Here is a 16,101-nt window from a genome sequence, read left to right as displayed (position 1 = left end):
ATCACTAGCCTATAAAACCAACAGAGGGAATATTATGTTTATAACAAGAACATATTCCACATGAAAATACTATTTCAATTTGAGCTGGCGCATCAAGTGCTTCAGAATACCATTAACGGAGTGTGCCGGTAGTTGGGCTCCTCAGCAGAGCTAACTTCGGAGTCCTCTGATAGATTACACCCGAATTAGCCAAACTCAGGACTTTTATAGATTCAATTCATCATAATTGCCTATAAGATGGGAAGCAGTTTTAAATGTGTGTTGTTTGTGTGTGTACTGTGTATGTTGAATCATGGAGAACATTTTATAGTGATTGCATAATGGGGATAATAACCATGCAGATTGTATTTAACACAGAAAGGGGAAATTTATAGAACAACAGTGCTGCAGTGGACACTGTACTTGTTCTGCTCTTCTTACTTCAAGGACCTCTGTTTGATGGTCATAAACAAATATAGCACAATCAGTTTTTTTTTGTTCATAGTGTAGCTGACATAACATGATGTTTACTATTGTGTAAAGCAAAGGTGTAGTCTTTTGTAAAACTAGCTGAAGCATGTGTTAACACCTCTGACACAAAGCATACAGTATATTAGAGAGCATACAATATATTACAGTATATTACTTTGGCTTCCATTGCTCTTGATTCCCTGCTATTTCTGTATTGTCTAAATAATAATACAAATGCTGAAGGTGTATGGAAGGTTACTGGAATTGTGCAAAACTAATTAGTGGACCCATAATTGCACCCTACTACTACATATACAGTATATTGTATTACGCTTTAGTTGGAATGTGTTGTCTTGCTAAATGAAACCGATTGTAAAATAATCAGTCATGACACAGATAATGAGTACTATTAGACCAACATTTGTGACCTACCGTAGTGTTTTTACAATGGATAAAATTAGAGACTCAGAGCTAGAAAATGGTATATCATACACTACAGTTGAGGAACAATGGGAAAGTAATTCTGCTTTGAAAGTTGATAACCTTTGTAACCTCACTTTTGAGAAAATGGCCTTTGAATGTTTTGGTACCTACTGGAGAGCTCTTCTGTGTCTACACCCACTCAGCATCGTTCACACCTGTTTAAGCTTTAGCCCCGACCATCTCTTTAAGGATTCACATGTGAGGCTATGTACTAAACAACCAAAGATTTCAAGACTGAAGGCTGGCTTATACTATGGGTGTGTTTGTAAATTTAATCTGTAGTGCCAGAGTGTGCTCTGGGCATTCGTAAATTGAGATTGTTTGGCTCTCGGAAAGTTCAGAGCACAGACTGGACGCTCTGGCTGAAAAGTAGGGTCGATCCGAGCGTTCTGCCCTGACAACAGGATTCAAGCACCCAAGCTAATTGGCTAATGTTTGCTAGGTTGCTAGCTACTTCCAGACACAAATGAAAGAACAGCTCAATCTGACCATTTTACTCGCCCTAGCAGAGCTTGTGTAGGCTATTTCTTATGTTATCCAGAGCATTGGTGACTGGATAACAATTGAATTACACTTTTTTACACAAATTTGTCAGTTATTCTGCGTTTTGGCACACTCAGATGAGAGTGCTCTGAAGTCAGAGTAGATAGCCAGAGAAAATTTACTAGCTACGTCTATCGACAGTTGTCGCGGTGACATCAATAATATTCTATTGAAATAGTTACTTGCATAATGGAGTCTTTTGTTTAAATATGCAACTAGCTAGCAGAAAAATGAACCATAATCACAACTTATGATGTTACTACCCTGCATGAATCGGCAGGTAATGAACCAACGAGGTTCAATGTTAGCTAGCTAACAGTAGGCTATAACTAACAAAGCAAATGGCTCAGATATGAATAATATTACTACACAGATCATACATGTATCGTTAGCTAGCCAGCCAGCTAGCGTTAGTTAGCTAACAGTTTCACTTTAACTTGAAATTAAAACTAATTTCTGACTAAATTAAAGACGTGTAATACCCATATACATGGATGGACACTTCTCTTTCTCTCTGTCACGGATTCCATGGTTGCCCTTAGTTTGAAGATGTAATCAGGAGACAGTTGTTTTATACAACAGCCTTCTGTGTGTTCTCTTTTCGATATGTCTGCATATTTGCAATCAAACACCAGAATTTTCACCATCTCATTAGCTATCATACTCGAAGTCCACTGATTTCAGAACTCAGTCCTCCAGAAAGTGGAGAGCTACCTTGTGCAGTTCTACTACGTGATATATTTAAAAGAAAAAGCTGCATAATAAAGGATTACCTACACATACTAACAAGCTCATATTATAGACAGAACTGTGCTACATGGCAGACCAATCCGAACTCATCTCTCGGCATATCCAGTCCACTCATTATCTCTACCAATCATGACTAGCGGGAAGATTGCTGACTTTTTCTGTGGCTAAACCAACTAGGTTTGTAATTTAACAATTTTGTTCGTATTTACAGATGGCATGCAAATCTCTAATTAAGGCACATGAAAGTTCACATGTTCCAGAAGGCATTTCTTCCAAAAATAGCATTTTGTTTTAAAAAAAGTTTAAGTTAAAATGGCTCTCCTGTGAAGTAGTGACGCGCGACATACAACTAGTTTCCTGGAACGTGTCACACTTTGCTTTAGTATGATAGGGAGTTTGACCCAATATTGGATTCAGGATGCTATCCAACTGCAAAACGTACAGAATCTCTATCTAAACCTGTTTGATTGAAAGTGCAATTAGCTTGGAAATACAATGAATTAAATTGTTTGCTTTTGTTTTCATTCAACTGAAATCAATGAGCATTATTCTAGATTTCATATTCCCAGAAGTTTGGCATGGAAAGTTAAAGCATTGTTGTTATTAGCAATTTGTGTATCCATCAATACTTAGCTACTTTTAATTCCTCAGAAATGCGAGAACAAGTGATAGTGCAATACAAACGTCCTAATAGAGACACATCTCCATATGAAACAAACCAAATAAGCCATTTTCAGAGGTTTTACCTTTGCACCCCCAAAACATTCTCCCAGATGCTCTCCTGTGATCAAAACAGGCGCCCTGACAGCTGAATTATTTTTTATTACTCTCTTAACCATCCCCAACTGGGAGCCGCCACTGAAATCAATGGAAGGGATTTGTTATATTCCTTGCACTAATCAAAACCAACAAACTGAGAGATGTAGAGGTCGAAGTCCAGGGCAAAGGGCATTTAGTGGAACAGGGGAAGGGAAGTGTAGATAACCAGCAGTCTGTTAGGTAGTTAAAGTATGCTGTTGTCAATGCTTTGTGTCCCTTAGACAGCACAAGGACGCCAGTGATTCTGACTGTATCCAATTGTTTTTTGTTTCCAACTATGTATATGGCACTGTTTAAGTTGTTTAAGGGGTTGCATTGTCATGGTGTTCAGCTTAAATTGGTGTTATCCAAAGTATTTTGCTAACCAGGTTGGCGTGTTTACTGTAGTTCCATGGCAACTCCAAAATGTGTGCGATTGATAAAGACAGGAGAAATGTTAGACTACTCCAATACTCTGATAATTTAACTGCTCACTGTTCTGTTTCCCTAAGATACAGGCAGTATACACAACCTGATTCAGCTAAATACAGCCAAACCCAATGCTTATTTTCATTGCAGTAGCAGTGCAAGCTTCAATCTCTCAGTCCCACCACCACCATCACAGAACAGTTCCAGTGCACTGCACTATCCTCTTGCCTCGAGGCCATTCAGTGTGGGCCCAGTTATTACAAGGCTTTTCCAGAGTGACAAATAAAGAATAAAATATGTATCCATCCCAAGAGGGAGAGGAGGGAGGGAGGACAGAGGAGGAGAGGAAGGAGGGGAGGGGGGATTGGTAATATTTCCGGCCCTGTATGGAGCTCTCGATGTAGTCATGACCTAGCTCAGCAGCCGCCCTGCCGCCTCACCGCTTCATGATAGATAGATGGCTTAGAGGCTTCTGCCAGATCAGAAGGGATCCCTGGTATCTCACACCACCGCAGTACCTGACTGGCAATGTGTGTCCGCTAGACCAGGGTTGTGTCCCAAATGGCACCATATTCCCTATTTACTGCACTACTTTGGACCAGGGCCCGTAGGACTCTGGTCAAAAAAGTGCAATTTACAGGGAAAAGGGTTCCATTTGGGAGACTGACCTGAAACCATTGGTAGTGGCCTCAGATGAATTAATATAGCCTCTCCCAAAAATGAATATATATATGATGGAAATCGGGAATGAACGCAGTAATAAAAAGACGCTGAAATTGACTTGGCATTCACTTTTTTTTTGTCTTTTTTTTTTGGGGGGGTGGGGTGGGGGGTGTATTAGCATGTCTTCGTACTAAGACGTCGCCAGCTATTACAGACTACAAAGGGAAGCACAGCCGAGAGCTGCCCAGTGACACGAGCCTACCAAACAAGCTAAATTACTTCTATGCTCGCTTCGAGGAAAGTAACACTGAAGCATACATGAGAGTGTGTGATCACGCTCTCCGTAGCCGATGTGAGTACGACCTTTAAACAGGTCAACATTCACAAGGCCGCAGGGCCAGACGGATTACAAGGATGTATACTCCGAGCATGCGCTGACCAACTGGCAAGTGTCTTCACTGACATTTTCAACCTGTCCCTGACTGAGTCTGTAATACCAACATGTTTCAAACAGACCAACATAGTCCCTGTGCCCAAGAACACTAAGGTAACCTGCCCTAAATGACTACCGACCCATAGCACTCACGTCTGTATCCATGAAATGCTTTGAAAGGCTGGTCATGGCTCACATCAACACTATTATCCCAGAAACCATAGACCCACTCCAATTTGCATAACTCCCCAACAAATCCACAGATGATGCAATCTCTATTGCACTTAACACTGCCCTTTCCCACCTGGACAAAAGGAACACCTATGTGAGAATGCTATTCATTGACTACAGCTCAGCGTTCAACACCATAGTGCCCTCAAAGCTCATCACCAGGCTAAGGACCCTGGGACTAAACACCTCCCTCTGCAACTGGATCCTGGACTTCCTTTCGGGCCGCCCCCAGGTGGTAAGGGTAGGTAACAACACATCTGACACACTGATCCTCAACACAGGGGACCTTCAGGGGTGCGTGCTCAGTCTCCTCCTGTACTCCCTGTTCACTGCATGGTCAGGCAAGACTCCAACACCATCATCAAGTTTGCGGATAACACAATAGTGGTAGACCTGATCACCAGCAACGATGAAACAGCTTATAGGGAGGAGGTCAGAGACCTGACTGTGTGGTGCCAGGACAACAACCTCTCCATCAACGTGATCAAGACAAAGGAGATGATTGTGGACTACAGGAAAAGGAGGACCGAGCATGCCCCCATTCTCATAGACGGGGCTGTAGTTGAGCAGGTTGAGAGCTTCAAGTTCCTTGGCATCCACATCACCAACTAACTAACATGGTCCAAGCACACCAAGACAGTCGTGAAGAAGGCATGACAAAAACCATACCCCCTTAAGAGACTGAAAAGATTTGTCATGTGTCCTCAGATCCTCAAAAGGTTTTACAGCTGCACCATCGAGCGCATCATGACTCGTTGCATCACTGCCTGGTATGGTAACTGCTTAGCCTCCGACCGCAAGGCACTACAGAGGGTAGTGTGTACGGCCCAGTACATCACCGGGGCGAGGCTTCCAGCCATCCAGGACCTCTATACCAGGGGGTGTTAGAGGAAGGCCCTAAAAATTGTCAAAGACACCAGCCACCCTAGTCATAGACTGTTCTCTCTGCTACTGCACGACAAGCGGTTCCGGAGCGCCAAGTCTAGCTCCAAGAGACTTCTAAACACCTTCTACCCCAAGCCATAAGAATCCTGAACATCTAATCAAATGGCTACCCAGACTATTTGCATTGCCCCCACCCTCTTCTACGCTGCTGCTACTCTCTGTCATTATCTATGCATAGTCTCTTTAATAAGTCTACATACATGTACATATGAGCTCAATTACCTCAACACAGGTGCCCTCCTGAAATTGACTCTGTACCGGTTCCCGTCTATATAGCCCCGCTATAATAATTTACTGCTGCTCTTTAATGTTTTGTTATTCTTTTTTAGATATTGTCTTAAAACTGCACTGTTCGTTAAGGGCTCTACACCTGTTGTATTCTGCATATGTGACAAATCAAATTTGATTTGATATGAAAGGCCTGATTGGTGGAGTGCTGCAGAGATGCTTGTCCTTCTGGAAGGTTCTCCCATCTCCACAGAGGAACTCTGGAGCTCTGTCAGAGTGACCATTGGGTTCTTGGTCATCTCCCTGACCAAGGCCCTTCTACCCCAATTGCTCAGTTTGGCCAGGCGGCCAGTTCTAGGAAGAGTCTTGGTGGTTCCAAACTTCTTCCATTTAAGAATGATGGAGGCCACTGTGTTCTTGGGAACCTTCAATGCTGCAGAATATTTTGGTCCCTTCCCCAGATCTGTAACTAGACACAATTCTGTCTGAGATCTACGGACAATTCCTTCAACCTCATTGATTTTTGCTCTGATATGCACTGTCAACAGTAGGACCTTATATAGACAGGCGTGTTTCTTTCCAAATTATATCCAATCATTTTAATTTACCGCAGGTGGACTCCAATGAAGTTGTAGAAACATCTCAAGGATGGTCAATGGAAACAGGAGGCACCTGAGTTCAATTTCGAGTCTCATAGCACAGGGTCTGAATACTTATGTAAATAAGGTATTTCAGTTAGTTTTTTAAGTACATCTATCTGTCTACAACCAGAATCTCCCTGCGGGACAAGCGTGGTCCTTCCTTAGTTTTCAAAGACACAGCGAGTTCAAGGGAGCCTCTGCAACAGGGAGGCTATCCCAGGCCCTCCGTGCTCTGTGTGGTCTGGTCTCCTGAGTGTACACTTTTTCTCAGTCTGCGAGAAATAAATGACGACTGGAGATACAGCGTGCAGAAGGCTTTGTTATATTTGTGGCATCTCGTCTCTCACTGACAGCTTGTCCGCCTGTACCCCTTCAGTATCAAGTACTACTTGAGTACTTCAGTTTTGAGCATTCAGGATTTTCAAGTAGCAGATTGCATTTTAACACAGTGTTTATTTGTTCGATTTTCTCCAAAGTGTACAGTCTTATATTTGATAGAGTCCATTTCAGTATTTCACACACAAGCATTTTGTGTTCATAGTTGCACAGTAACGCCTGCAGTTGATAGGCAACTCTGCCTCGGCTGAGCCAAAATGGTCCCCACGACCTTCCTCTCTTCTTCCTCCACACAGGAGGTGGAAGTCCTGCGGGTGCCCACCAGCGTATGCTGCTGCGTTTCCTCTGTTTTTTTGTGGGATTTGTCTCCTCTGTGACTGCAGATATCAGCTAGCTACTTTCCCCCAAAAGCACACATATTTTACGTCAGCCATAAAATGGTCCAGGAAACATTGATATCATATGAACACTTCCAGCTTGGCAATTATGGCCCCTTCAAACTGCCTGTGTTGTACCTTAAAAAAACATGCTTAACCCAGACACTTTAAAGTGCGTAAGATATACTCTTGCTTGTCTGTTCTCTTCAAATCACCTTGTTGGTAATGGTAAATATTCTTTGACCCTTCACATGTAGATAGTACATTTTCAGAGTCTGAAAGAAATGTCCAGTCTGTACTCGTGAAGTTGTGAAGTATATGTTATTGCAGTTTGTCTACTGTTGCCTACACAGTATGTACAGTAGTTGAGCACAAGTTCGGTCTGTCGATTTCTGTCCTCTGATGACCCCTCAGTTAACGGTCAGCCAGGGGCACCGTCTTGAGAATAAGTCTTAAGTCTGTCGATAGATACCCAGCCTGCTATAAGGCATATTGTTAGTGTTCATATGGTTATGGAATGGAACACATATACATGTAAGTTACTTTATAATTTCTGAGTTTCTGAACAGAACGATAAAGGGGAAAGCTAAGTAGGCTACATAACATTCCTAACAACATTTGTTTTATTGACGCTTGTAACACAACTGCATGGATTACATCTAGTGCTCAAAACATGTTTTTTGAGCACTAGATACTTAGCTTCCTGATGATACTTAGCTTCCAGATACTTAGCTTCCTGATGCAGTCTGAATTTGATTTTGCAGTAGTGAAAAAAGTAGTAAGTTAACAGAGTAAGAGGCTAATGAGAATGATGAAAGACAAAGAGAGGGGAATGGAAACGAGGGAGAGAGACACCAGAGCAATAGAGAATCAGGGACACGAGCGAACCTGTGCTTTCCGAGGGTTCTCCTGACCATCGTCAGGTGATTCGAGCTGTGAGCAGAGCTGTGATGGTTAAAGCGCAATACTACAAAGGCGGCTACGTGAATCAGCTAGTCATGTTTTCCATAGGAAAGTGTCAGTATGCGGAATGGTGATGAGCTTGAAGGCTGTTTTTAGTTTTGAATTGAATCAAATCAAATTTATTTATATAGCCCTTCGTACATCAGCTGATATCTCAAAGTGCTGTACAGAAACCCAGCCTAAAACCCCAAACAGCAAGCAATGCAGGTGTAGAAGCACAGTGGCTAGGAAAAACTCCCTAGAAAGGCCAAAACCTAGGAAGAAACCTAGAGAGGAACCAGGCTATGTGGGGTGGCCAGTTTTCTTCTGGCTGTGCCGGGTGGAGATCATAACAGAACATGGCCAAGATGTTCAAATGTTCATAAATGACCAGCATGGTCAAATAATAATAATCACAGGCAGAACAGTTGAAACTGGAGCAGCAGCACGGCCAGGTGGACTGGGGACAGCAAGGAGTCATCATGTCAGGTAGTCCTGAGGCATGGTCCTAGGGCTCAGGTCCTCCGAGAGAGAGAAAGAAAGAGAGAATTAGAGAGGGCATACTTAAATTCACACAGGACACCGGATAGGACAGGAGAAGTACTCCAGATATAACAAACTGACCCTAGCCCCCCGACACATAAACTACTGCAGCATAAATACTGGAGGCTGAGACAGGAGGGGTCAGGAGACACTGTGGCCCCATCCGAGGACACCCCCGGACAGGGCCAAACAGGAAGGATATAACCCCACCCACTTTGCCAAAGCACAGCCCCCACACCACTAGAGGGATATCTTCAACCACCAACTTACCATCCTGAGACAAGGCCGAGTATAGCCCACAAAGATCTCCGCCACGGCACAACCCAAGGGGAGGGGCCCCCCCAATTGACATGTTTAAGGAAAGGATAGAGTGAGGAATACAACATAACTGGGCTGCTCCAAAAGCCTCTGTTGATGTAGTCTTTTCAAAATAGTTTATTTTCATTTTAAAAAAATAATATATATTTTTTTACATTTTCAGTTTTCCAAAGACATACAATAACAGTTGAATAAGGACATTTAATATACAAGACATGAAAGGTTTTATCATGCCCTCTTCATGACGGTCTTAGTGTGTTTGGACCATGACAGTTTGTTGGCGATGTGGCCACCAAGGAACTTAAAGCTCTCAACCTGCTCCACTGCAGCCCCCTCGGTCCTCCTTTTCCTGTAGTCCACAATCATCTCCTTTGTCTTGATCACGTTGAGGGAGAGGTTGTTGTCCTGGCACCACACGGCCAGGTCTCTGACCTCCTCCTATAGGCTGTCTCATCGTTGTTGGTGATCAGGCCTACCACTGTTGTGTCATCGGCAAACTTGATGATGGTGTTGGAGTCGTGCCTGGCCATGCAGTCATGAGTGAACAGGGAGTACAGGAGGGGACTGAGCAGGGCCCCCATGTTGAGGATCAGCGTGGCAGATGTGTTGTTACCTAACCTTACCACTTGGGGGCAGCCCGTCAGGAATTCCAGGATCCAGTTGCAGAGGGAGGTTTATAGTCCCAGGGTCCTTAGCTTAGTGATCAGTTTTAAGGGCACTATGGTGTTGAACGCTGAGCTGTAGTTAATTAATTGCATTCTCACATAGGTGTTCCTTTGGTCCAGGTGGGAAAGGCAGTGTTGAGTGCAATAGAGATTGCATCATCTGTGGATTTGTTGGGGCGGTATGTAAATTGGAGTGGGTCTAGAGTTTCTGGGATAATGGTGTTGATGTGAGCCATGACCATCCTTTCAAAGCACTTCATAGCTGCAGACGTGAGTGCTACGGGTTGGTAGTCATTTAGGAAGGTTAAATTAGTGTTCTTGGGCACAGGGACTATGGTGGTCTGCTTGAAACATGTTGGTATTACAGACTCAGTCAGGGACAGGTTGAAAATGTCAGTGAAGACACTTGTCAGTTGGTTTCAGTGCATGCTTGGAGTGCACGTCCTGGTAATCCGTCTGGCCCTGTGGCCCTGTGAATGTTGACCTGTTTTAAGGTCTTTCTCACATCGGCTAAGGAGAGCATGATCACACAGTTGTCCAGAACAGCTGATGCTCTCATGCGTGCTTCAGTGTTACTTGCCTCGAAGTCAGCATTGAAGTAATTTAGCTTGTCTGGTAGGCTAGTGTCACTAGGCAGCTCTCGGCTGTGGTTCCCTTTGTAGTCTGTAATAGTTTGCAAGCCCTGCCACAACCCAACGAGCGTTGGAGCCAGTGTAGTGCGGTTCAATCTTTATCCTGTATTGAGGCTTTGACTGTTTTATGGTTCATCGGAGGGCATATTGGTATTCTTATAAGCGTCTGGGTTAGAGTACCACTCCATGAAAGCGGCAGCTCTACTCTTTAGCTGAGTGTGGATGTTGCCTGTAATCCATGGCTTCTGGTTTGGGTATGTACGTACGTCACTGTGGGAATGACATAATTGATGCACTTATTGATGAAGCCAGTTACTGATGTGGTGTTCTCCTCAATGCCATCGGATGAATCCCTGATTATATTCCAGTCTGTGCTCGCAAAACAGTCCTGTAGTTTAGCATCTGCTTCATCTGACCACTTTCTTATTGACCAAGTCACTGGTGCTTCCTGCTTTAGTTTTTGCTGGTAAGCAGGAATCAGGAGGGTAGAATTGTGGTCAAATTTGCCAAATGGAGGGTGAGGGAGAGCTTTGTATGCGTCTCTGTGTGTGGAGTAAAGGTGGTCTATTTTTTTTCCCTCTGGTTGCACATTTAACATGCTGTAAGAAATGAGGTCAAATGGATTTGAGTTTCGATGCATTAAAGTCCCCGGCCACTAGAATTGCCGTCTCTGGATGAGCGTTTTATTGTTTGCTTATGGCCATATACAGCTCATTGAGTGCTGTCTTACTGCCAGCATCGGTTTGTGGTGGTATATAGACAGCTACGAAAAATACAGGTGAAAACTCTCCTGGTAAATAGTATGGTCTACAGCTTATCATAAGATACTCTACCTCAGGCGAGCATAACTTTAAGACTTCTTTACATTTTGTGCATCAGCTGTGGTTTACAAATATACATACACCGCTACCCCTAGTCTTACCAGAGGCCACTGTTCTATCCTGTCGAAAAAGCTTAAAACCCGCTAGCTGTATGACTCGGTGAAACATAAGGTATTACAGTTTTAATGTCCCGTTGGTAGGATATATATACGTGATCGTAGTTTGTCTATTTCATTATCGATTGATTGTACGTTGGCTAATGGGACCAATGGTAAAGGTAGATTACCCTCTCGGCATATGATCCCTACAAGGCACCCGACCTTCGTCCCCGATACCTCCGTCACTTTCTCCTGCAAATGATGGGGATGAGGGCATTGTCGTGCATCTGAAGTAAATCTTTCCCGTCCGACTCGTTAAAAAATATTCCTCCAGTACGGGGTGAGTAATCACTGTCCTGATATCTACAATCTCTTTTCGGTCATAAGACAGGTTGCCAGAAACATGATGCACAAAATGTTCAAATGATGTACAAATAACACGAAAAAACATACAAAATAGCACAATTGGTTACGGGATCGTAAAACGGCAGCCATCTCCTTCAGCGCCGCTCTTCATTCCAACCTGAGTTATTTCATTCCTGCTTTACATGAGGATGAGGCTTTGATCAGTTCAAACACCCTGCCTTTTAATAAGTTGGTCGATAAGGTCGGTCTAGAAAATTATGGCTTACCCTTTTCTCCAATGGGAAAATATGTACGATAGGTATTTTAGAGAACAGTGGGGTGAATAATTGGGCCATTGATTTGATATAGGATTGCCGTACACTTCACCTCACCTCGTTGTTGTTGTTTACCTCACATGTTGGTGTTGTTGTTGCTTCTTACTTCACCTATTGTTTACCTCACCTCGTGTTGTTGTTTACCTTCACAGTTGACTTGGTATCGGAGGACGAATACCTGGACATCCCCAGTATCTCCAGACAGAGAGCGGGGACATACGAATGCACCGCCATCAACGACATCGCCACAGACGTCCAGACCGTTGAGATCACAGTCAACTGTGAGTTCAATGTCATCCCAGTCCTGGCGTGTATTTACTAGGAACCAAACAGAAGCAAACAGGTCAAAACTTGGAGGGGCTAACCTGAACTTGTCCAGTAAGAGAGACTTGTTGGAAAACGGTTTGCTACGATGTGCACTAAGCATTCTATTCTCTCGCAGACAGACATTTCACTGAGTCAATGGTTTCATGAGCAGGGATTTAATATAGACACATGGATGACGCACATGGCGGCCGCTGATTGGCTGAAAGCGCGGGGTGGTTGGAGTTTTCAACAAAGTAGCGTGACAGAAATATGATGCAAAGTTTTTGAACTACCAGTTTCTTTAAGACGATATATAAAAAGATCTGTGAATTTGAACAACAGCATAAATACACCTATTTCACTTTTACATGTAAAAAGCCGAATGACCACTGCTAAACATGCTGCCACTGTTTTGAACAGATTAGATTATAATATGTAGAACTAGCAGCTAGCTCAATAATTAACTAGTGCAAAAGGGAGAGCGCAACAAGCATGCAGATGTAATACGTGAAAACAAATGATCTAACTGGGGATATGTAGCTAATATAATGTCACAAAGCACGCCAGCCATCCTGAACTAATTGAAATATTTCCGAGTTAGTCAGATATTAGTTTAGAAAGACTTGAAATTGGCATGGAAGGTTTCTAGCTAGCAAGCTACCAGCTAGCTATAGCTGATGAACAATACAATTGGCCAGCCACAGTAATGCTTTTTTGTCCTACCAGATCCGCAATGAGAGGGTTCTATCCCTCTGTCCTTTGACTCTTGTCGAATGTAGATGTCCGGTTTATCAGGTCCCAGGCTTCCATGACTGTTAATGATTATTTATTTACAAGTTAATTATAATTATCTGTTTGCTTTAGCAGCATCTGTACCTTCTAGTATCTAGTGCGGAAGTAAGCTGTCTGGCGCGAGAGACTCATTGGGAAGGATACTAGATCAGACCCATCATTTCTGACTGAGCGCACTTTTGAGGTCCCTAGGATCGTCCATTTCCTTTGTGCTGTTATAATTTATGTAATGAAATCCTGCGATTTCATTGGGGCGGTTCCCCCTGATAGCAAATAGCTGACAAAACAATCCAATCCAATGTTCGCATGGACTATGCGCCCGCGGAGCTGCTGGCAGTCACTGGAAGAAGTGTAGTAACAACTTGTTTTGAACAATATATTTTTTCACTATATATATATTATATATTTTTTTATTGACTATTAACAATTGGGCCACTGCCCCTAACACACATGTGGGCGGACCGCTTCTGGATGAAGCTCAGTTTGTGTTTAGCTTTATTTTGTTGCAGTTCATCAGAAAAAGTTGGAAAAGAGGTTATGCATGCTATGCATCATGTCTTATTGGACAATTATGGATTACGGTATTTGTTGCATGTTGGAAATTATTCTACCCTACATACAAATATGTAGTGTGACTCAGTAATCTAATAAAGTCAAATAAAAGCATTGCGAAGTATGCATACTACAGATAATTCAAATGATAAGGGAAATAGATGAGGTATAACAGGGATGTGATGTGGTTTCAGTTAATTGGGTTTATTCTAATAATTATAACATGAACTGTGCTATACTTGGAATGCAGCCCACATGCTCTGAAGTACCAGCTCAATTAAACGCCACTGCATTTACAAATTTGTTCTCCAAAGAATCACAATTCAACTTGATTCCAATTGTATTTACACATGACCCCCATGTGATACATTGACTAGGGCTGTTACGGTGACCGTATTACCTCCACCTCAGCGGTCACGAGTCATGAAGGCAGTCAAATTCCAAGTGACCGTTTAGTCATGGTAATTAGGCTTCTTCAAGATCTGTTGCTGCTCATGGTCATTAGTAGCCTACCAAACTTGCTACCTGCCTGGTACTCAATACTGTATTGTCCCTCTAATCACTCTGATATCAATGCAAATGTAAACCAACTATATTTATTTCTTAACTTTCCTAATATTAAGCACATTGCTTATCTTTACAACAGGAATATAGTTTACCTGGCTGGCATGAAAATAAATCATGGCAAAAGCGTACTCCACCCGCTATTTAAGTGCATATAAGAAATGTTTTTCCGCTGCCCCTATTTCGAGACAGGTGCATGACAATGGTCCATTCTAAATAAATACAAATTCACACATTATTTGGTACATGTAAAGACGAGATTAAATCCAGAATAGTCTGATGGGTGACAATAATATCACTTGTGAATTACAGCTGAAGTCAGAAGTTTACATCCACCTTAGCTAAATACATTTAAACTCAGTTTTTCACAATTCCTGACATTTAATCATAGTAAAAATGCCCTGTCTTGGGTCAGTTAGGACCACCACTTTATTTTATTAAAAATGTGAAATGTCAGAATAATAGTAGAGCGAATATATATAGTATAGTGTAAATATTTATTTCAGCATTTATTTATTTCATCACATTGCCAGTTGGTCAGAAGTTTACATACATAAAATTAGTATTTGGTAGTATTGCCTTTAAATTGTTTAACTTGAGTCAAACAGTTTGGGTAGCCTTCCACATGATTCCCACAATAAGTTTGATTAATTTTGGCCCATTCCTCCTGACAGAGTTGGTGTAACGGTGTCAGGTTTATAGGCCTCCTTGCTCGCACACGCTTTTTCAGTTCTGCCCAAAAATGTTCTATGGGATTGAGGTCAGGGCTTTGTGATGGCCACTCCAATACCTTGACTTTGTTGTCAAGGTATTGGCCATTTTGCTACAACTTTGGAAGTATGCTTGGGGTCGTTGTCCATTTGCGACCAAGCTTTAACTTCCTGACTGATGTCTTGAGATGTTGCTTCAATATAACCACATAATTGTCCTACCTCATGATGCCATCTATTTTGTAAAGTGCACCAGTCCCTCCTGCAGCAAAGCACCCCCACAACATGAGGCTGCCACCCCCGTGCTTCACGGTTGGAATGGTTTTCTTCGCCTTGCAAGCCTCTTCCTTTTTCCTCCAAACATAACGATTGTCATTATGGCCAAACAGTTCTATATATGTTTCATCAGAGCAGAGGACATTTCTCCAAAAAGTACGATATTTGTCCCCATGTGCAGTTGCAAACCGTAGTCTGGCTTTTTTATGGCGGGTTTGGAGCTGTGGCTTCTTCCTTGCTGAGCGGCCTTTCAGGTTATGTCGATATAGGACTAATTTTACTGTGGATATAGATACTTTTGTACCTGTTTCCTCCAGCTTCTTTACACGGTCCTTTGCTGTTGTTCTGGGATTGATTTGCACTTTTCGCACCAAAGTACATAGTGTTTATACTTGCTTACTATTGTTTGTACAGATGAACGTGGTACCTTCAGGCATTTGGAAATTGCTCCCTAGGATGAACCAGACTTGTGGAGGTCTACAAATATTTTGCTGAGGTCTTGGCTGATTTTTTTTCTTCCCATGATGTCAAGCAAAGAGGGACTGAGTTTGAAGTTAGGCCTTGAAATACATCCACAGGTACACCTCCAATTGACTCAAATGATGGCAATTAGTCCATCAGAAGTTCTAAAGCCATGACATAATTTTCTGGAATTTTCAAGCTGTTTAAAGGCATAGTCAACTTAGTGTATATAAACTTCTGACCCACTGGAATTGTGATACAGTGCATTATAAATGAAATAATCTGTCTGTACACAATTGTTGGGAAAATTACTTGTGTCATGCACAAAGTAGATGTCCTAGCCGACTTGCCAAAACTATAGTTTGTTAACAAGAAATTTGTGGAGTGGTTGGAAAAGGAGTTTTAATGACTAAAAACCGAAGTGAACGTAAAC

The 16,101-nt window shown here is 42.5% G+C and overlaps 1 protein-coding gene across 6 annotated transcripts in view; it reads left to right on the top strand.

Moving 5' to 3' along the window:
* Positions 1-16,101, top strand: part of LOC139423219 (opioid-binding protein/cell adhesion molecule-like) — a 547,364-nt gene that overhangs the window by 507,200 nt on the left and 24,063 nt on the right. For all 6 annotated transcript variants that reach the window (XM_071174981.1, XM_071174985.1, XM_071174984.1 and 3 more), the window contains one exon: positions 12,159-12,287. In XM_071174981.1, the coding sequence (XP_071031082.1) occupies positions 12,159-12,287 (129 nt within the window). The remainder of the gene's footprint in view (positions 1-12,158; positions 12,288-16,101) is intronic.

Source organism: Oncorhynchus clarkii, chromosome 12 (assembly GCF_045791955.1).
Source record: "Oncorhynchus clarkii lewisi isolate Uvic-CL-2024 chromosome 12, UVic_Ocla_1.0, whole genome shotgun sequence".
Classification (NCBI taxonomy): Eukaryota; Metazoa; Chordata; class Actinopteri; order Salmoniformes; family Salmonidae; genus Oncorhynchus; species Oncorhynchus clarkii.
This window is presented reverse-complemented; position numbering and strand designations above follow the sequence as displayed.